This window comes from Plodia interpunctella, chromosome 5, assembly GCF_027563975.2.
Source record: "Plodia interpunctella isolate USDA-ARS_2022_Savannah chromosome 5, ilPloInte3.2, whole genome shotgun sequence".
Classification (NCBI taxonomy): Eukaryota; Metazoa; Arthropoda; class Insecta; order Lepidoptera; family Pyralidae; genus Plodia; species Plodia interpunctella.
In genome coordinates this window covers 9743605-9765670 of record NC_071298.1, presented here as the reverse complement: position 1 = coordinate 9765670, position 22066 = coordinate 9743605, and the positions used below count along the sequence as shown (strand labels likewise).

Below are 22066 nucleotides of genomic sequence, written 5' to 3'. Positions count from 1 at the left end.
GACGAGCGTACGGTTTAATTAAAATTATAACCTGTTATTTTCAGATTTTTGATTGTGTTACTGGAAGTTTTATATAATCTGTGATTGTGATTTGAACCACAGACGTTCAAGTTTAGTTTCCACGAGAGCAAAATACCTGGATAGTTTAAAGACCATCATTTTGCTTTCCGGACCCAAACACAGCTAGGCTTTAATTGTAGTAGACTATGGTGCTTCTAAACAAACATTTTATGCTGGCTATTCATTATTGCGGTGTACTTTGGCGGATTTGGTATACAATACACTGCTGGCTTTTTATTGCGGTAAATAAAACCTCTTATACCAACTTCGAATGTTCATGCATTCGCTGTTTTCTGTCTGAATTCGGCGATAATGTAGCCGGCATTACAATTTAATTAAAATTAATTTAATAAAGTGTTAATTTACGTATGTTTCGCATAGAGCATATGCCGACAATAGTACCTACCTAATAGCATCTTCTTGTTAGTTTACTATTAAAAGCCACGAAACTGAAAACATTGGTAGCAAAGGTACCATTTTAAAATAAAGAATAAGAAGAACATATTATATCATTTTCGAAGATAAAAAAACACTGATCCACATCTATACTATTATTATAAAGAGGTAAGCGTTTGTGAGTTTGTATGTTTGAGGCGGGTAATCTCCGAAATTACCGAACCGATTTAAAAAATTCTTTCACCATTAGAAAAGTACATTATCCATGATTGCTATAGGATATTTCATCTCAAAATTCCCACGGGAGCGAAGCCCCGGGCAACATCTAGTATCGAGATAAAATACACATTTGTGAGACTTTTAAGAAAATGAAAAGCGATTTCAAGCTCTCATTACATAAAACAATACATGGCGTAAGACATTGTTTTCTAAATATATAAATTCTCATAATAGCTCATACGGCATTGTAATAAGTACTAATTTGCTAATATTATGGCTTGGGGAATGGTAACAGTGATAAGCCACGTTCCACATTCGCAACTTGTTATATTTACAAAATCGATAAGAATTGCTTTCACAAAATGCTTTTGATTTTTGTTTGTTTTTTAGTAATGAATCAAATTCTAGCTTAAGGTTAGTAAACTTCTTTGCACTGTATGTTCTCATTACCATCTCCTGGTTATTTGCCCTTTCCCACGTTAGATCGGTCGGCTCACCTAATTTTTTGACGCCAAGACCGTCTGTCAAGGTAGTAATTAGAATTTTATTTGGAACTTTATTTTCTTTTACATGTTAGTCTTTGCTTCTTTGATAATCATTTCATTCTTCTTCAAAAATTTGAACAAATATATGTACCCAAACATAATTCATAATAGATTCGTATGTAGAACATCGCTATATCAATAGAAAGTGGCGCCTCCATTTGAGGTCGCAGTGAAATCTGACGACAGTAGCGACGTGTCTTGGCAACAACCATATTTATCTTAATGCCAGACGATGCGGGATGCTATCACATTCATGTTAAGTTACGCTATATTGACCTCTATATCACTACAATAGAGGCGAATTTCCAATGAGTTTGGCGGTACGATGCGAATTTATTGTACAAATGACACATTTGGCTGATTAGAGCAACACTGATGCATTTACTGCTAGTAAATATGCAACGTTTACTTACGACATTGGTGATAATGTCAATGACAAAGAAGCAAAGGAGATGTTTTCTGAGAAATTTTGATTCTATAGGTACTATTATTATAAAGAGGTAAACGTTTATGAGTTTGTATGTTAGAGGCGGGTAATCTCCGAAACTATCGAACTGATTTCAAAGATTCTTTCACCATTAGAAAGGTACATTATCCAAGATTGCTATAGGCTATATTTTATCTCAAAATTCCCACGGGAGCGAAGCCCCGGGCAACATCTAGTTTACTATAAATTGAGTTGTTGTTTCCTATGATCATCTCTATTACAACTGGTTGGAAAAAAAATATTTAGATACAATGAAGCAAAACTGATATTTTGAGAATCTAATATTTTGCGAAAAAAGGACATGGATTTCTTTAAGAAGGGCGTGAAATCCATTCAGTGCCGGCAATGTGTGACACCCCTGCTGTTGTAGGCGTGACTAGTTTGCATTTCTAGCACTGCCTGTGTAAATAATGCGCATTATTAACACAGACGTACCAATTTGAAATTATCTTAACGATGTTTTTATATGAGGACACTCGAACATAATTATGTTAGTCAATACATTCTATTATTTCTAAATTTAAAACTTAAATTTATACAAGAAAATTTTGCCATGTTGATTTTTTACAAGCTTTTATTTCGTTTCACTTGTCCCGTTGTCTTCCAATTGATATACGGAGCTAAAATTTTTTCGTCGCTTCAGTTTCCATGACAATGCATTATTATGATATAGGTATATATAGGTACTATTACGTATTATAAAAAGGTAAGCTATAAGCTATATTTCCCACGGGAGCGAAGCCCCGGGCAACACTTAGTATAATATAACTGTATAACAGCATTGGATGCGCGAACTTGACCGACTTAACAGAATGAAGTCAATGTGTTTATCCAACTTTATTGGGTTTGTGCTGTGCAGGCTTCTTTGCACAACGCGGCAAATTGAATAAACCTTGAATGTTTCATACGGGCGTGTGATGAAATATGGTGAGAGCTCGTTAGTAGATATTTTTTCTTTATTGAACTAGGAAACCTTTTGTCGCGTCCGGTGACAAATAAATTCTCAAACTCAAAAAAACACATGAATAATAATGTAAGCACACAAATTCGACTTCAAACAAGTATGATACACAAAAATAAGACATAATAAGAAATAAGACAGATTATGATAATATTTCCAGCAAGGCTGCGGTGAAGTTTGTTGCGCCGCTTCTTCTTCACCTGCGCTTCGGAAGCCGGCAGTAGACTTAGTTTAAGTAATTTTTTTGACGTCAATAAGTGATGTGTATCATCCTATATTTTGAATTTGAACAGTTACTATTCAACATCAGATTAGAAGAATCGTTTTTATCCGTATATTCATTCATCTTTACTATTATTATAAAGATCGTTTGTGAGTTTGTATGTTTGAGGCGGGTAAATTCTGAAATTACTGAACGGATTTCAAAAATTCTTTCGTTCTTAGAAAGGTACATTTTCCAAGATTGCTATAGGCTATATTTTATCTCAAAATTCCCACGGGAGCGAAGCTCCGGGCAACATCTAGTATATTGTATATCCATAACGTGTATACTACTTGCCATTTGATGTCGGTATACGATGCGAAAATCTGACACCAGTGTTAGTAACAACACACTCGAAAGTAAGAAGAACCCGTGTTACATTTTTATAATTTATGTTTATATACAACCAAAAAATTGTAAAATGTTCACTAACATAACCATGACGCATAGAAGGACACTATAAACTTTAATTTATGTAGTTATTATAGGGTTAGATCTTGGTATTTCATGTGTTTCAATAAACAACTTGATTTTTGTAGCTACACCATAATTTTATGGATTACGAGTAGACCTTGAAATCTTTGATAAGATTATCAGCTTCAACCGATGATATATGATAATTATATCTGCAAAGATTTACCGGGTACACGATGCAAGTGTAATAAACTATCTGATGTAATATGTCCTATCGTCATAGGATATTCTTGGTAATAAAGAACTAATATTTGATCTAGTCTATGTACATTTCCTTGTAGCCTTTAGTAAACGTCCTATCGTCAATGTTGGTAATTACCATCATTATAACATAGATATCAGTTTGAATTTAACTAGTTTTCGTTATCAGTTTGTTGATTTTGTTGAAACATCTAGTTCTTTTTCTACCAGGTTTAATGTAATGATCGAATAGATGACAAAAAAGCCATTGTAGGCAGATGTAATTCGAAATCTAACGGTAAAGTAAGTGATACAATCCTGATCTTGTATCTGTAGAAATTACTAGTTCCAGGAGTTGAATATTTTGTAACTGGAATCACTACTTACTCATATCATTTAGTAGTTTTACTACTAACAAAATAAAATGCTTTTATTTCATACAAAGCAGTCACTAGTACAGTATTAATGCAGCTTCTAAAAATCTCGTGTAATCTTTTAAAATTAGTAATCACGTGTAAAACTTTATATTGTGTGTGACCTTATGTTCGAAACAATATGTGCTAATTTTAAAACAAATGACTGAACGAACATGGCACTATAAAAATTATCAAGTTATTACTAAATTAAATAGGATTTTGCAATGGATTGTTAAACGTCGACTTGTGTCACGTAAACATGTCACTCCATGGCTTATGTCATTCTACCATAAATTAACTAATATGCGTTATTGTTTGTATTGTTACAGTTGAACCAGATATAAGTGTCATTAAAATGAACCAATGATCGATAATGACTTGAATGAAGTCAAAACTATTATTTCCATAAAAATATATATAATGACGATCTTTATTAGGTTTATTATAATAAAAGGATCAGCTAAGAATGATTTCAGAATAAATAATAATATTTTAAATAAGTAACCAGAAGGACGCTTAGATCGGAGATAGTAGATAATTTCTAAGAGAATTCCTGACCTGACCGAAATAATAAGTAATCATACAAAATTTATTTTCTACTGTGTACCTAACCTGCTTAAATTTGTATACTATCAATTTCATTTACATCCTTACCAAAGCATACTTTACAAAGACCAGGAAGTAAAATTATCACTTTCACCATTGTTCGGACACCCTTTGTCATATTGTTATACATGTTGTCATCGATCTTAATGATTTGTGGCTTTTTATAATAGTATAACCAGGTTCAGGAATGAAAGTAAAAAGATTATAATAGACAATTGAATTAACAATGATACAGCAACGGTAAATTCGTAGACGACATTATAAATGAAGGAAACGACAAAAACGCTATTGTTGACTAATGGCATGTAACATGAAAAATTGATTACAATTTTACATTGTTTGTCTTGGTATTTCATAAATATATATATTTATTATAAATATATAATATTTGTGATAAAGATAAAACCAACAAATATATTTAAATAATCTAACAATTCGTACACACTTATACCGATAAACACTCGGATTTTGCCAGACCATATTGCAGTAAAAACAATATTTATATATAAAATTATCTATGTAAATCAATGAACAAACATTCGAGCAGTGGCGTGATAGAATTCCTTGCAAGTCAGATAATTGTGTTGGTATGAAAGAGCATACCGTCGTCATGAGAACAGTTTTAGTTAGGATGTAAATTCAATTCTGTCGGGTTCTCGTATATTGACCGTTGGCTAGACCTCGCTGTGTTACGTATAAACTGGTTTCTTGTTGACTCAATACAAAAGGATTAGTACGCAGGCAAATCGGTTTCTAATTGGCTGGTTTATGACTTCATATTAATTTTTCTTGTCTTTTATATAATCATGTTACTGGCGTGTTTTATCGTGTTTAATACCTGAATATTGTTTTAAATATTCTATGATCTTATAGTTTCGGTCCTTTAAATCATTATAACATTTTCCGGATTAGTTTCTTCCTGTAGACATCATCATTTTCAATACAGTTCTCAGTACGTCCATAAATTTCTTCATTCATTTGTGCCTCTTATCTGTCTATTATTTATTCATCATTTTAAAATTTGATATTTCCTTAATATCCTCAAGGTCTTGTTCAAGTCAAAATTGTATGATTGTAAACAATCCCAAAGAAACATGATGTCATTGAAGGTTCTTATAATCACTTACATATCTATAACAGGTACACCTGAGAAAAATCAATTGTGTTGTCAAGTATCTAATAGGAAAAAAGTTTTTCAGATATGTATGGATATACAATAACAAACAAATGACGGTATAGTTATGTCAGGTTTCAAGGTGCTTGACGAGGTGGGTGTGTCAAGTCAACACAGCACGATTGTGCCACATAATGTGCGTAGTTGTAATGGCTAATGAATTATTTGCATAAGTTACATTGCAGAAAAACATACTTACCTACCCATTTTGTTGGGGTCAAACAGAGATGACTGAATAAGACAATTTAATTTATCAAGTTCATTCCTACTGCCTACTGCTTGATACTACAGGTAGGTACAATATTACTAATAATTGTATATATAATAATAATTGGATATACCCAAATATCAAAGTCATCAGAATACAATATCCATGGGATAAGTCCGCTGTTAAGTTCTTTTTCGGTTTCTTGTGTCTGTATTTTCTTATGCAATAAAGTTATTTTAAGCAAACAAAATCTTGAGAGTGGAAGACCAGCCACAGTTGGAAAGTCTTAGTTAAACAATAAGTTTTTCATAAAAAGTGATATATAGTGGTGGCACAGATGATCCTCACTAGGATTATCTATGCTCTAGAATATGCTTCTAAATCGTCTACATACACCGAATATTATGGCAAATTTATGCAAAATGATGTAATATTGCAAAAACGTTCATGTCTTATAAGTTTGTTTGCATTATTGTCACATGATCGGTTAAGCAAATAGTGGCTTCACTCATTCAATATGTGGACAATGGACTTCATCAGCCATAGTAAATCATTCAACACCTTTTGTACAATACTATTAGATTAGTCGAAAGCAAATATTAGAACAATTGTTGTAAATAAAATTAATATCCATTCATAAACTGAATTGCTTCATTATTTTCTGTTGACTTTGTGCGTTTCTGAATGGTAGTTTTTAACTTATAAGTTAAAAACCCAGTTCAGTTGCCAAACAATATATTGTTTGGCAACTGAATTATCATTTCATTCAATCTTCATTAAATTCATGCCTCTGGTGTGGAAGCTAAAAATGATGTATCAGATATGGTAAACGACCGCAGTCAGCCATGTTGAGTGACGGCTATTTTTAGCGGCAACCTGTTATTTTATAAGAGAGAAAACTGACAGACCGGTTCCAGGCTATGTGCCGACCGAAATGACCGTTTCACTGATGTATTATAATCAATGTGTCATGCCAAGTATGTAGTATTAGGGTTTCCTAAACTAGGACTAAACAAAGAGTGTCGGACCATGTGACCGAAGCGCTCTATCCATTAATACTTTTCCTAGAAAGAGTATCATGTATCCATAACCATCTAAATATCTGTTAGTCTAATGGTTAAGAATTGTAACTCTGTACAGTAACGTTATTAAATAAAATATCTGTAACTGTATTGAACTGGTATTCCCTCCCAGAGTCAGATCTGCACATTAAGAGAGGTCCCTATTGATGCGAATTCACATCATCATTCACATCGTCATTCACATCCACGTCATCCATGTTGACCTAAAAAACTAAGGTTAAGTGCAGTGTCCATTCAAAGGTTCGAGAATATTTTCCTCTTAACGGTTTTTTGCATAATTCTGTGTATTATGACGGCTGCACATTATCGCCGAACTCACAGAGATGCCGACGCGAATGAATGAACATCGTGTAGTTTGTATAAGAGCTTTAATTTACCGTAATGAAAAAATCAGCAATTTATGTCAAATCCGACAAAGTTTGGTGAACTGATTGCCGATAGTGTATGTATTGCCGGCATTATGTAACGCAGCCTCGACAAAACCTTTCTGGCGGCACGTACACACCACGTACACAAAATACGGCTTCAAAATCCAAACACGCTATCTGTATGTGATAACTTAGACAGGGAAAGGTAGACTCCGTCATATCTTCCATTTCGCTCATATAAGAAAGAGATTTAAAATCGAGACAGAGCGCTCACATCTTTTGTCCCTTATCGCGTTTTTGTTGGCCTTTGGTGTCTAAACTTTGTTAAAAATTTCCCCATTAATTGCAAGAGAAATGGTAAAACTTTAATCCGAGATGTGTCCTACAATGAAGTTCAATTATTACAATAAAGCTCTAGACATGACCTAGGAAGTATATTTCTACGGAAGGCCAGAAAAATAGTGTTGAAATATTCCATTTCAGACCGGTAGACCCTAAAATATCATCCATATATAACCTTGTATCTTGGTAGAATACTAGCATTAATTCGATTTTACAACTTCCAAGCAACCTTCGATTGATCACGTACGCTGGCTCACGTATCAGAAAAATCTGATCGCTGCTAATTTTCATGTTTACTGTATCTGGAAGCCATATCTGATAACTGGCAGGCAATGAGATGCTGACGACCGAGATTATAGTGGAGACGTTGTAGGAAAATTCCGACGCACAATGGCTGAGGAAGAAACCGGGAAAACGTGAAAGATGAGAGACATAAATCTTAAATCGATTTTGCCTACCAAATCGATTTAGTTTCTAAATAATTCGTTTTTAAATCTTCTCCTGAATCCTAATTCAGAAGAAGATTTAAAAACTAATTGTTTCTTATCTTAATCAATGTCTACAGCGTCTATCACTTCTTATTTATTTGCTTTCAATAGATCAATATGACTGTAATAGGGTGCATAAAATAAGTGATTGATTAATGTGTAGTTTTAGTTTATCGGTTAGATTATTCTGACCAACATTAGTATACGATTCTGAATAATGTGATTGATAATAATAAGGTTTAAAATACTTAGTTTATTATAAGCGGTTAAAACTTTTGCTATCAAATTGTCTAAAACAATTTGGCTATGTTCCAGCCCAGCTGTTTTAGATTACGACTATTTTAACGTAAATAAAAATTAATATTATATACACATTATCATCTATAGATGTCAGTTCCGCTGATTTCGATTACACAAATAGTAATAAAGTAGCTGGACTTGAATCTATACTTGAAATAGCCAGAAACTTGACATTTTTCAAAGAAGTTTTCTTTACGACATTCAGCAAAAATATTACTTGGGGATGAAAAAAAATTCCAACGGACCCGTAAAATCAAATTAGGATATTGCTAGGAAGCCATAAGAACAATAATGAGAAAATTACGGTCGATAAATTGACTGCGCGATCATTCATTTCTTTTTCATATATCGGCATAATTTCAGCTTATTGTTTCTTCGTGACATGACAGTCTAAGCAAGCGATCAGAGTGTGAGATTAGTTATTGCAACGCAATTTCTTAAGTAATAAGATCCTAGCGATTTGATAAAAGCTGTTCTGTGCTCTGCTAACTGAGGCTGTTTCGTACAACCAATAAAATTTAGTTTGTCAAAATTTACGGAATTTTATTGGTGTAGGTTGTCACAGCTAAGCAAAGATGCTGTATCCACGACAATATACTTCTGATAAGCTCAAATTCAAAATTCTTTATTCGATGATAAACGTCACTTATTGACGTCAAAAATTTACTTAAAACTAAGTCTACTGCTGATAAATTTCAGCCGATATATAGCCAAAAGCCCCCCTTTCTGTTTCCAACCATATTGCTGTAACTTGCCAGGCCAGTTGTTGTCATTCTATACCTAGACGAATATGACGTAATAACTAAAATTAATATTTTTTGGTCTTGAACCATTCAAAAGCTTCTGTTTGTTCAATATATTTCCAAGAATCAGCGTATTTAGTAACATATTATGTGTTTTTCCAATAATGGATTTCCGCTTATTCTTTTAATCGTGCCACCACTTTGGCTTTTGTTTTTAATTGCTCACATACAGACTGGAACATAGTGGTAGGTAATGGCGCTCTGTTCCGCGTCTTGACAAACATGATTATCACATTATTACCTGGTAAACACGTCGTGTTACGGGCCCAGTCGGTCGTTTGAAAGGCATACATTTCTGCGAGGCCACCAGACCTTTGGTTTTTTATAATCTATTATGTATTTATGGAGATTTAACAATAAACGCCTATGTTAATTGCGCCGTGCTCCCTGAGAATCCTTTTTCTGTGGGCGCTGCGAAAATGCTTTCTTTTCGAGTGTCTAACACTGATTTTCTAACACTGATGTTAAAATTTATTCAAGTCGCCTAAAGGTCATGACTTTTAAGACCACCGTGACTAGTAGCAAGTGCCAACCAGTGTGCAGGTTCCCGCACAATGCGAAAGCTAATGAACCCATATTCATAAAAGGCCATCCTCATCATCTTCCATATCATTTCTCATCATTTGGGGTCGCAATATATATTTTCTGTCCATAAGATCCTATTACCTGTCACACTCGCGTCCACAGCTGCACTCCTTCATTACTAATCCTTCTTGTTAACACAGTTTATCCATATATTTCTTGTTCTTCCGCTTCTTCTGTAACATCAAAAGTACGATAACGTTCTTTTAGATAGCCTATAGCTTCAATATATAGCTTAATAGCTGTTTTTTCTTTAGTATCATCCCGTTGGATTAGAAGATACATAAACGCCTAGTTTTATAGTTGAAGACGAATACTAAAAACGTATTTCCCGTAGGTAATACCGATTTGTTATGATTTTAGTTTTTATTCTCGTTCTCATAAAATGTGAATAATCGATTAAATCTGCTATCATGTATATGATTATGATCCGGTTATGCTAGCACCTGCATACCATTACATAATGTAAATACCATAACATATAAATATGTTGCTCACTAATATTACTATGCGAGACTGCTTTCATTAGGCTTATAGCTAAGGCACAAGGGAAAAAGAAAGGAAAGAGGTAGGTAACTCTTTATATTTCCATGCCTTTCTGCGTTCCGTCGTTTGCTAGTTCTTAATAAAATTTTATCATTATTGTTATGTATACATTATCATTATTACAGATGTATGTGATATTGGTTTTCCCTTTTCTGGTACTTCTCATGTACAGTTTCTTGCTAATGTCCATCTTCTAAACCTATTTAATTAATTTCTTTGTTAAACTCTTTTACTCCATTGATGGACAAAGATCTTCCCAATACCGTCTTCGTATCTCGACATCAAAAACGTGTTTAATTTCGATTTGATTCGATACGTTTATAGATTACTCATTTTCTTTTGCCTGTCATAGTCATTTTGTTGGTATTTTAAAAAAGATACCTTCTAACAGAAATCCTGTACCAAGTACCTAAGTAAATAAACACTAACCTCGAGTGCACATAGTCATAGGTATTAACAATCAGTGGTAACAGCATCACAAAGCTATTACCTACGTCCAAGGCGAGAGCAAGGTCTCAGGCCACCTGGCAGAATAGGGTTTGCGTTGTATCACATGATGTCAATCTCGTCGTAAATTGACCTGTCAATGGAATAAACGCTTCAAGATGCAGTGAGATAATAAAATGATTGATGCTTAGGTACCTACAGCTGCATTTAGCAACGATATAGCCCAATATAGCCACAAGTATACAGAATCATAATTACAACCCGTTTTATAGCCTAGAACTGGGAATATGCGGAAATTAGCGGAAACACGAAATCGGCATAAAAGTAAGATGGCCATTAAAAATAGTATCCATTCATAGAATAAATATCTAATTTTAGTGAAAAATCGCGGGAAACTTTGTTCTTTAACATTAGTCGTGAAGATTTTTGCTGTAATCGTACAAAACTTTCCACATTTGTCAATTAAGACAACCCCGATAAAAAGTTGGAAACCCTAACAATAGCATTATGAAAACAATGCGATCTCTTACTTAACGCTGTGTATGGAACAATGTGCTGTGTATGCGAATGCATTGATGCAATTCTTATTTAGTTCATTGCCATCTACAGAGTGGTGATGGAGCGGTTACATCCGCCTAAGATCAAAAATTTAAAGGATACAATTCAATCTTTACATGAGCTTGCGTATAGAGATAAGGCAATTAGACTCTTGTATATATGTATGTATATACATATATTTCAAACATCACCAACTGCTTCCAATGAAGCAAATTGTGGTGCAATCCGCCCACTAACTGACTGTAATTTGCTAATGAATGAGCGATTTGTGACCAGCTACTACCGCCGATGCAGAAGGCCCTTTTCAAAATAAAATAACCAAAAAAGCCCATTCAATTGTTCAAAGACAATTATTGTCTGCTTCCAAAATGTAATTCGCTTCAACAAACGCCCTTGGGGTGTCATCGTGTCGTGTAGAATACAAAAAGGCTTGAAAATATATGCATGATACGAAAATAGCAGCTATTGTTGATTTTGTTGACAGTAGGTACCTACCCAATTTACTTAATGTTGGTTCATTTTCACTTATAGAGTTTGCATTAATTAGGTATTACATATAGTTTCCTTTAATTTCATTTGCTGTGTTCACTTTCCGCTGTTATAAAATGGTGTTCATATTTGTAGTTTCTATTTAAAATTATAAAAGGTTTGTTATTATTCCAAAAGATTTCTTGTATCTACCTATACATCTAAATATCTTTAATCCACTATCATTACATGATGATACTTGATTATAGATATTTAGAGGACTGAAAAGCTCGCAGTGTTAGTGAATTCAACCCAGGAAACACAATATTCTGTCTTTGAAGTCTACTTACCACTACTCTAATAGTTAGTGTATTGAAGATAAACTAATCTCTGGAAATGAAGTTCAAAGTCGAATTAAAAAACACTTTTTCAAGTGTGTGGCTACTTTAATAGTTACATTCATGAAGTCTCGGGACACGACTAAGTCTTTAAAGTTTTACGATCTGGCTGGTTGTGGAAGTTTTTCAACTCATTCGTGCATACAATAAAAATTTGCAAATAATATATGATACAATAGACTGGTTAAAGATGCGTTTGTCATACGCAGTACGTAAATTGTACATTAATAATTCAGGATTTTCTATATTTGGTGACACGACCGCGTTCTTCGTATGGTATTGATTGATTGGTGGGTTTTGGCATGTTTTCGTCTATTGTGAATTGTTATCAAAACTTTTAAATATATGTATATATACGAGACTACAGATAACATCAAATCATATAGTTTTATCGATATTCTAGATGATCTTTCAAGGGCAACTATCGATCGTTTAAAATTACCGCTTTTACTGCAACAGTATTGTTTATGAGCAAGTTTATGACCACCTTCCCTTGTTGTCAGAATAACTAGTAATAATACAATAACTTAATTTTTTTAAAGCTCCAGGAAATGAAACACTTCCATTCAGTTCTTCTTCTTCGAAACCAAACTTTAAGTATATAACAGTTGCTGTAGGCACAATACATTTGAACGTAGATTTTGAACTAGGAAACCAAACTAATTGCCATTCATCAACAGTAAATTTGCCCCAATAGAAATCTGAAACACGCCTATTTACAGGCAACACAAAAACAGCTACAGTAATGAGTTTCATAATTACACTCGAATTCGACAAATTGAACGCGTTAATTTTTGTAAGTGTTATGAAATTTACGTAATTTTTGAAACTAATTGGGCGATATGAGTAAAATTAACGTCAATGTTTTACTCAGGTCGATAAGCATAGCAAACAGTTCCTAAGGATATAAATTTGGTCTCTCATCTGATTGATTGTTTTGACAATAGGTACCTAGGTATTATGTGTCGATGTACATGCTATGATTACACTCGTTCAGCCGTTTCTATTATGCCGGCTACACTATCGTCGAACTCATGTCTCAGACAGATTCCGACGCGAATTAATGAACGTTGCGTAGTTGATTGAGACTTTATATTTATTCTAATAATAAACCAGCAATGTATGCCGGACTCCCAAACTTTGGCGAACTGTTAGCCGATAGTGAGCATGAGGCATTTTGATTTGACACTCAATGTATCTATAACTTTATTCTTCAGTACCTATTATGTATATACCTGATGCTTGATGATTTGGTAAACATAATTATCATGTTTTTCTTAACATTTGATAATATCTTTATTCCAGGAATCCCTTGGTGAATGGGAGCGGAGTTTCAGCGACTTCGACAGCCCGCTGCCTAGCCCTGCAGGCCGCAAGTGGAGCGCTAGGACCGGGACCCACGCTCAAGACACGTCTAGCGACCAGGCAGCGCCGGTCGCGAATACTACTGACGCCTGCAAGTTGTTGATTGTAAGTTGTCTTCATCTTTAGAGCGAGGACCTTGTTAGCGGTTCCTTTTATTGCTCTCTCCTATAGCAAATCTGTATTCTGATCTTCCACCGTTCTTCTTTAAGTGTCGACGGTACGTGATAAGGAGATGATGAGATGTCTTCCCAACAATAAGCTACCTTAATGATGTCATTTGTGGCTACCATCAGGTCAGCCAACATGTCAACTTTATGGAACGCAATAAAATATTGAGTAATGAGCCCTTGTTTGCTCTACATGGGAACAGAAAAGTCCATGATCGACATTTAATTTAGAGCAGTATCATTCATCAAGCAATGTTTTAAATCTTTTGTCACACTTTGCTGTCAATTTGCGACGCATATATTATATATTATGCGTTTTTGGCAGTGTACATGATCCGGTACCTAAACATTTTTCCAATATCTTTCTTATTTGCATATGAGTCATAACCAACACTCGAGCGACGCAGGTGTTTTGGCTTGGGTTAAAGCTGCGACAATCAGGTCAAGGGATAATGGTCCTAGCGTGACTAATTAGTTACATTGATGTAGACAATTAATTTAGAGGAAGGAGGAAGAGAACTTATGACTATGTTTTCAAACATGGCAATTATAGAAAATGAGAAATTCAAGAAAGCCGAAAGAATTCTTTATTTTTTCTTATTAGGCTTTTATCACATTATAACGGCACACGCACTTAGTGAAGAGGAGTCTTCTATATAAGCACCTATAAACATAAATAAGTAGCAATAGGTGCTTCCGAGAAGTTTTAACAAATTCAAAAATCCCTAATTGAATTTACAGTACATCGGCGACTCAAAAACACCAATATGGCGGTTGCAACTGTGTGGAGGGAACGCGGCGTCCATCGCAGCGCGGGCTGGGCCAAAACTGCTGCCACAGAAGATCAGGATCGTGTGGAACCCCCCCACCTCTCCGTACCAGCACACAGAGAAACTGCGGCTGGTTGTTACTGCTGTCAACAGTGGTGAGTAAGACGATAAAAACGGTTCTTCCTAAAGTGGTTGATACTTCTTCTCTGTTTCTTGGCGACTGAGTGAATAAAGTGCTTGTGGTATTTTGTGCTCATCTTGGTCTTGGGCATCATCAGATCGAGTGTGTTATTAGCTAACACTGGTCAGATTTTATTCAAGTCACCACCATCACCGCTTCACTTCGGTCTTGGTAATATTGTGAAGGTAATGGTTTTCTTGGTCTAACGTTGGTGGTAATGCTATGGTATATATTTGTATTAGTCCAATATCTGACCTGAAGATGTACAAGTCTTCTAAAAATGAGTTCGCCAGCTCAATAACCCACTTAGTCTCGATGAAGTTTGTACTCCTTATTGCAAAAACAAATTACATGAAAAGATAGTAGCAGAAACAAATATTTTAATTGCAGGAGCAATGTGCAACAACAACTCCCAATTCACATGCGGGTCGACCGGCCTCTGCATATCCTCGGAGTTGGTGTGCGACGGCGTGCGGCACTGCCCGGGCGGCGAGGACGAGGACGCGGGCGCGTGCGCGCGGCGCCGCGACCCGCCGCTGCTGGAGCTGCTGCGGAGGTTCGCGGCCCGCAACCAGGAGCTGCTGGGGCTCGACCAGAGTGACGGCATGACAAAACCTTCTGTGATAAGTGAGTGTCGTGATTCCTTGTATACCATGACCTTGTGCTTCTTCGTGTTACAGATATGTCTGTCCTGGTTTGATGAGACAGACAAGTTGTTGAAGTCCTGACAATTTATTACGTTGACCCTTTGGGATATATATTTTTCCTCCTCATTCGTTTCCATTAGTTAACATTTTTTTATCTCGTAGTTACCCCACCCCTATGACAAATGTATTTTAGGTAGGTACATATTGTATATTGTTGGTTTCCGTTGATTCTAACCTTCTGTTTTCTTTTCAGTGAAAATAAGCGAAGGGGAGCAGAAATCCAACGCCTTTATGGAGTTTGCGGCGGCGCTCAAGCCGTACGGGCCCTGGAGCTACCTGGTCGTGGGCATGTTGGTCTGCGCCACTATACTCATGTTCTGCCTGGCATGGGGTAAGATATTTTGATATTTTTCACCTAAGAAGAGAATAAGAGGAGAAAGACGTGGATGCCCTTCAAAGAGCTGACTGGCAAGATGCAGATATGGAATTATGTCTTCAGTCCTTTTCTGCCCAATGCTAATGAGATTGAGAGAATTTTTACAGTATAGAATTGTAGTCACAATCCATTTTGTCAGTCTCTCAGTCGATGTCTCGGTCTTAATATCAACTTCGCTACTGTTGTTCTGTTAAAGAAGAAACCTACACGCTCAAATAAGAGAGAGAATCATGTTGCAAACTGATCAGCGAACTTCTAGAGTTTTTACTGCAATACCAAGTTTTTCGAACACATTATCATCATCATGAATCATGAGTTTGTATACCCATCTGATTCATGTATAGTAGTTTTCATAGACCGCCACATGCTTCCGGTGAAGGAAAACATTGTGAGGAAACCTGCACACTGGTTGATAGTTTAGTTCACTAGTGTGTACGCGACTACATGTCACTAGATGGCGGGGTAGTCATAAAAGTCATGTCAGATGCTTTAAGTGGACTCTAATAAAATCTGACATCAGTGTCACACACACACTCGATAGACCACATACCATTTAACCTAAGACCGCCGCAAATGATGAAGGTAAAGCTGTAACTGAGTGGGACCCCAGAACTGGAAAACGAAGCGTAGGACATCTCGCACCTAGATGGGCCGATGATGTATAGGAAATTGCTGGCAACAACTGGATAGGGATGGCCCAGGACAAAAATGGTTGGCGGAGACGGAAGGAGTCCTATGCCTAGCAGTGGGTCACGGAGGGCTGCAGATGATGATGATGATGACGAATAAAGAGCAAATAAATAATATATAGTCTTTTCTTTATATTATTTTTTTGTTGCAACATTAACCCAGGTCATCAACATTATTAGTCATACAGATATATATTTCCCGAGACCTCCCGTACTCTGTTCGAGACAATATTTTTTTTTTCTCACTTATGGCGGACATGTGTGTCTGGCCTTAGAAATTCTCGATTGAAGTCATTGTGTTGCCCAACACTAGTAAGTTGTCAAAACCTTGTCAATTTTGACGTATTTTTGAACGCTCCAATGAGAGCTAAGCGACCTTAGGTTGGCACCACAATTTGGCGATTGCGTTTTCATACTAAAATGTATGCAAGCGTGGTCATTAGGTTAAATGGTCCGTGCGATAGACGATGTCTAATTACATGAATGATATGATTGCACCACTAGAATGCTGCTGCAAGCGGTCGAAGCCGTCGGAAACGCCTTTGAGCATGCCGGCGTCGTGCGCGGAGCTGCCGGGCGCCGCGCCCGCGCCCGCACCTGCGCCTGCGCCGCCGCAGTACGAGCCGCCGCCCTCGTACTCGTCCCTGTTCCCGCGCGCGTACAAGTCCTCGCCCGCGGCCGCGCCGCACTCTTCGCACCAGGAGCCGCCGCCCGACTGAGCGCAGCCGGTACACTAGTTAGACATTTTTCAATTTCATTTACTTTGCGAAGCGTAGTGGTATTTTGTTTGATGCAACATTGTTGGGGCTATTTCGTCTAATCTGTCTCTGTTTACAGCCGGCTATACAATGCGGGCGAACTCAGATGCCGACGCGTATCAACGTACTTTGCGTTGTTTATGCGAACTTTTCTTGCTGCAAGAAAAAAAGCAATGTATATCGAAAACGCTATAGAATACAGACTCTGCACATACTTAATTTAGGGTCCGGTCAAAAGTCGCGCGATATCTGAAACTATCAATGAGAAATAAGCAAAGTTGTTATTTTCAGCGATTGTAGCGCCGCGTCAGGTAATAATGAGGTATTTCCATGAACTTCATCCATGGTGCGGACATTAATCTTGCATTATTGCCTATTCCTGTCTTCATTATACTTAGATTTGGGTAACAATGTTGCCCGGCTAAACTGAAAACTAAAAAACTTTTTCCTTGGTCGATATCAGTTTAACTGAGCAATTACAAGATGAACGTACCACTACGCTTCTCACAGATTTAGTTTGTAAAGAATGAAGACAAGCGATGGTAATAAACTTTTTAATTAAGTTGTGCCGGTTGACGCAAGAAGACATTTACAAATATATACAAGTAATGTAATAAATGAGTTCGAAATGGAGATTTTTACACAAGTTTTAAGTGAAAATTAATGCTTTGTAAGATTATTTCGTGTGGATTCATTAGTGGATAAAAAATCAGGTTATTTGAACGAACGAACCTGGGTAATATAAATAAAAATCATATTATATTACACAGGGTATCAGTAACTGTGCAACAAGTTTAATTAAATTACAATTTACAACATTAATTTTCTATTTTTTCCGTTGAAATTTAGAGAATTTGACTATCTTTATGATTTTGTACATCTGTTCATAAATGCATTATTGACCTCCCGTATTAATGAGTAATGAGATGACTTAAGGTGCGTTGTACTAGTCAACTTTAACGTTCAACTTTAAATGCTAAGTACGCCCTTTTATCTGAACTCGCAGGTTAAAGTTAACGTCAAAGTTGACTGTTGCAACTCTTAATATAGGAAGTTCTTCAACTAATAATCCTATTAGTATTTGTTTTACAAATCCGAAAACGTGTAATTGTTTGTTTAAAACTTTCGATAGAACTTTGGGGACCAGAGTAAAAAACGTTGTTGTGTTATGTGATGATGAGGTGCCTTGTATACAAATGTGAAAGTACGATATTTAAGAAGCTATACAATTATAATAAAACTATAATAAGTATTTGTCAAAACTTTCCGTCGAATAAGAAAGTATTCAAGTTAAACTACTTGAAAACCTATGGAAGTTGGGGCCCGGGGCATAATTGATGGGGCAGATGAGATCAATTAAAGTGACTAATTTATTATAGGACACTAATATGAGTGTATGAAATTAACCTATATACCTATTACACTGCCCCAACTGCGTAATGTAGATTTTTATAACGAATGTATGTAGATACCCTCCAGATTTAGTTTTAAGAAATCATTATTTGAAGTTCAAAGCAAAACTACAATAATTTATTAAGACATTACATCGAGCTCTTTGATTTAGGGCCTGTTTCACCATTTTATGATAAAATAAAACATATAATTTTATAAGCATAAACAGAAATTAGATAGCAGTTAGTTTATCTGTAAAATTAAAAACGATATTTTATCAAAAAGTGTTGAAGCTGGCCCTTAAGTTGTAACTAGTGAACAGATAAAGAGGAAATAACGATACAATCGATATTATAATTTTCCGGTGTCAACTGTCGATTTATCTACATCACTAGTTGTAACTTTTATGAATCATAAAAAAATATAGTAATAAAATAAAATGGAAAAAAAAGTGTAAAAAAATGTCCAAATCTCACTTGACACTAAGGGCGATGTTTCTCTAATCATTATACATCATCAATTAACTCTTTCATCTTAAAAATTACGAAAGAAATAAAAGTAATATTAGACAAATCATTTGATATTAGATTACCGCCCTAAAATAACTTGTAACTACTTTTTATGAATGAGAGGGTAGTTATGTGACCATAAAAAATATACCCATATCTTGAGTACATTAAAATGACATTATTGGAATTGCTCTGAATATTTTTGCTGTTTTGAATTTATGCTAATGTTGACTTGCAAACCGAGGTGTGAACGAATGTGTAGTTTTGTGAATGATAACAACACGAAAGTATTGACTAGTCTCTTAGGATCTGTTGTAGATATTATTATAATTTTACTGCTAAGCATAACTAGTTCATAAAATGATTCCATTTAATATCCTATTGTAACAGTATAAAAGTGATATGTATAGTGAAAATAATAAATAGGTATTTATTTCTTATATCTGTGTTTTATTTTATTTCCGTTAAACTATGTTTGGTACCCACCTGCCTGATACAACAAGTTAGATCTTTGGTTCTGTTAGGAATGTTGGTTCTTTTTACAAGGTTTTGATCCCTAAACAGTAAAATTTTATTCAATTTATAACAAACTAAATTGTAACACATCACTCTTAAATTTCATCAAAATCAGTTCGGCTTTGGCGAATTGGAGAATGAATATTCACTACTTAAAAATAGTTATACTGTATCTCTCTTATTTAACCACCATCCAAGTTATATTCTCGTCTGCGGCGCTTCGAAGCCAGGAGTCCGCAAAACAATTATTATACCTTAAATTTCCAGCTGTGGTGCCGGGAATGCTGTTCATACCTCTTAGCTTTTAAGGCGTTGTATCATTTAATCTTACAAGTAGGTAAAAAAATTTACAAGTAGATGGGTGGCATAACATCTGACTTAAAATCAAGCGGACAGGTAGTTTACTTCACTAATAAACTGTTGGTCACCATATCTAATTGGAATCTAGAAAGTCTGGATTTAATTGGTGGGTCATCATTCAATTCAATTCAAAATATTTATTTCAGACTAAGAGTGTAAGTATATGATGTTATTATAGGTAAGAATAATTTGTTAGGTATTGGTTGATTCAAATAAATCAGAATATCCAAATACTCTTTTAATATAGTAAGTATTTGGTGTCACATCAAAAATACCGCTATCAGTGGTTAATTGTAAGATACTTTTCTAGGAAAGATTTTTATTTTTATATTTCACTTTGGTTGTAGATATATCAACAATATCCTCACGTTCATTTTTGATAGTATGTTTGAGTTTTATGTGTCTCCGAATAGAATCCTTTTTGTAGAACCTTCTTTCACAGTGTGGACATTGGTTTTTCTTCTCTGAATCCAAATGTCTCGGTGCATGCTGTGCTAATTTCTCAGCTGTGTCGAAAAATACACCACAAAATTTGCAAGAAACATTGTTATCTGTATGTTTGGCCTGATGTTTCTTAACGGGGGTCGATTTCTTTGATCTATAGTCACAAAATGCACATTTGTACCATGATTCATAATTGCTGTGCTTAGTGCGTTTGTGTGTAATTAATTCAGCTAAAGTGTAATATGTTTGAGCACATTTTTCACATGTAAATGATTTGACGCCAGTATGTCGAACCATATGATTTTGCAAAATCGATTTGCATTTGAATAACTTTTTGCATATATCACATTGGACCTGGACCTTTTGATGGTCTTTCAGATGTTTGTATGCTTTAGCACGGCCCTTTACAATTTTACCACAATAATGACATGTGATTTCTACCTTAATCTTACCATGTGCGCCCTCCATGTGAGAATGCAAAGAACCAACTTGAGAATACTGCAAAGGACACAATGGGCACTTAAATGGTTTTTCACCAGTATGTGTCAGTAAATGGGATTGTATATCCTTATTTCTTTTGGATGTGTATGGACAATCCCTACAAAGGTAAAGTCTTGATTTACCTGTGCCTTGTATATTCACATATTTCATCCGCACACAAGATCTTAGGTTACTCTTGAGATGACGGTTATATGCTTTGTAACTCTTGAATGCTCGTTTACATATTTGACAAATCAATTTTTCATGCAAATGAACTCTCTTCCAATGGACTCGTAGTTTACACTTACTTGGAAATTTATTGCCACAATCGTCACATATTAAGTTAAAATTTATTGAACCACTAGGTCTTTCTGTGTTGTCGATTGTAGCATCATTAATGTCGTCATCAAACTCATCTTCCAAATATTCCTCTTCTATAGGTTCATGTAATTCATCCTGTTCTTTTTTTATATCATGTGTATAGATTTCTAATTTGACATCATAGTTCCTCTGCCGATTATTTCCATGCAAAATTGAATTTGATGTTTCACATTTTTGCTTAAAGTTTACAGCTGCCTCAAGTTCAAGCAAACAGTCCGGGCATATTTTCTGAGGCAGTCCATCGTTCTTTTTTACTTCCACATTAGTTATGATGTTTATATATTCGGAAATTATGGAATCTTTGTATTTTTCAAAGAGAGATACACCTTTGTTGTTCAGCATTTTATCACTGCTTAAACAGACTCGACAATTATTTTCGTGGAATGGTTTAGTCATATTGTTCTTCTTAATCATCTTAACATTACATCACATATTCAACACAATTATTTTCATATTTTGTTTTGACAAAACAAAACAACTAAACGCACTGCACTCTGCACTAGGTCTAGGTACCTAGTACTATTCTCACTCTCACTCAATTAATCTCATCCATCACCATCACATCAATCAATATAGTATTGCCAGATCTGACCGTTCGTTT

The 22066-nt window shown here is 35.3% G+C and overlaps 2 protein-coding genes across 2 annotated transcripts in view; one reads left to right on the top strand and one right to left on the bottom strand.

Moving 5' to 3' along the window:
* The window catches only part of LOC128669928 (uncharacterized protein), a 55818-nt gene extending 36094 nt beyond the window's left edge, over positions 1 to 19724 (top strand). Inside the window, exons 3-7 of the mRNA XM_053745183.2 lie at positions 13676 to 13840; positions 14644 to 14827; positions 15244 to 15480; positions 15754 to 15891; positions 17130 to 19724. Of these exons, the coding sequence (XP_053601158.1) occupies positions 13676 to 13840; positions 14644 to 14827; positions 15244 to 15480; positions 15754 to 15891; positions 17130 to 17344 (939 nt within the window). The 3' untranslated portion in view covers positions 17345 to 19724. The remainder of the gene's footprint in view (positions 1 to 13675; positions 13841 to 14643; positions 14828 to 15243; positions 15481 to 15753; positions 15892 to 17129) is intronic.
* LOC128669926 (zinc finger protein 93-like) lies at positions 17826 to 22027 on the bottom strand. The gene has a single exon (XM_053745181.2). It carries the CDS (start codon positions 21877 to 21879, stop codon positions 20467 to 20469), a length of 1413 nt encoding a protein of 470 aa, XP_053601156.1. The 5' UTR covers positions 21880 to 22027; the 3' UTR covers positions 17826 to 20466.
* Positions 22028 to 22066: the final 39 nt, after the last annotated feature.

Bases quoted from the DNA above. Each gene is read 5' to 3' on its own strand.
- LOC128669926 (XM_053745181.2), bottom strand. From the start codon at position 21,879: ATGATTAAGAAGAACAATATGACTAAACCATTCCACGAAAATAATTGT.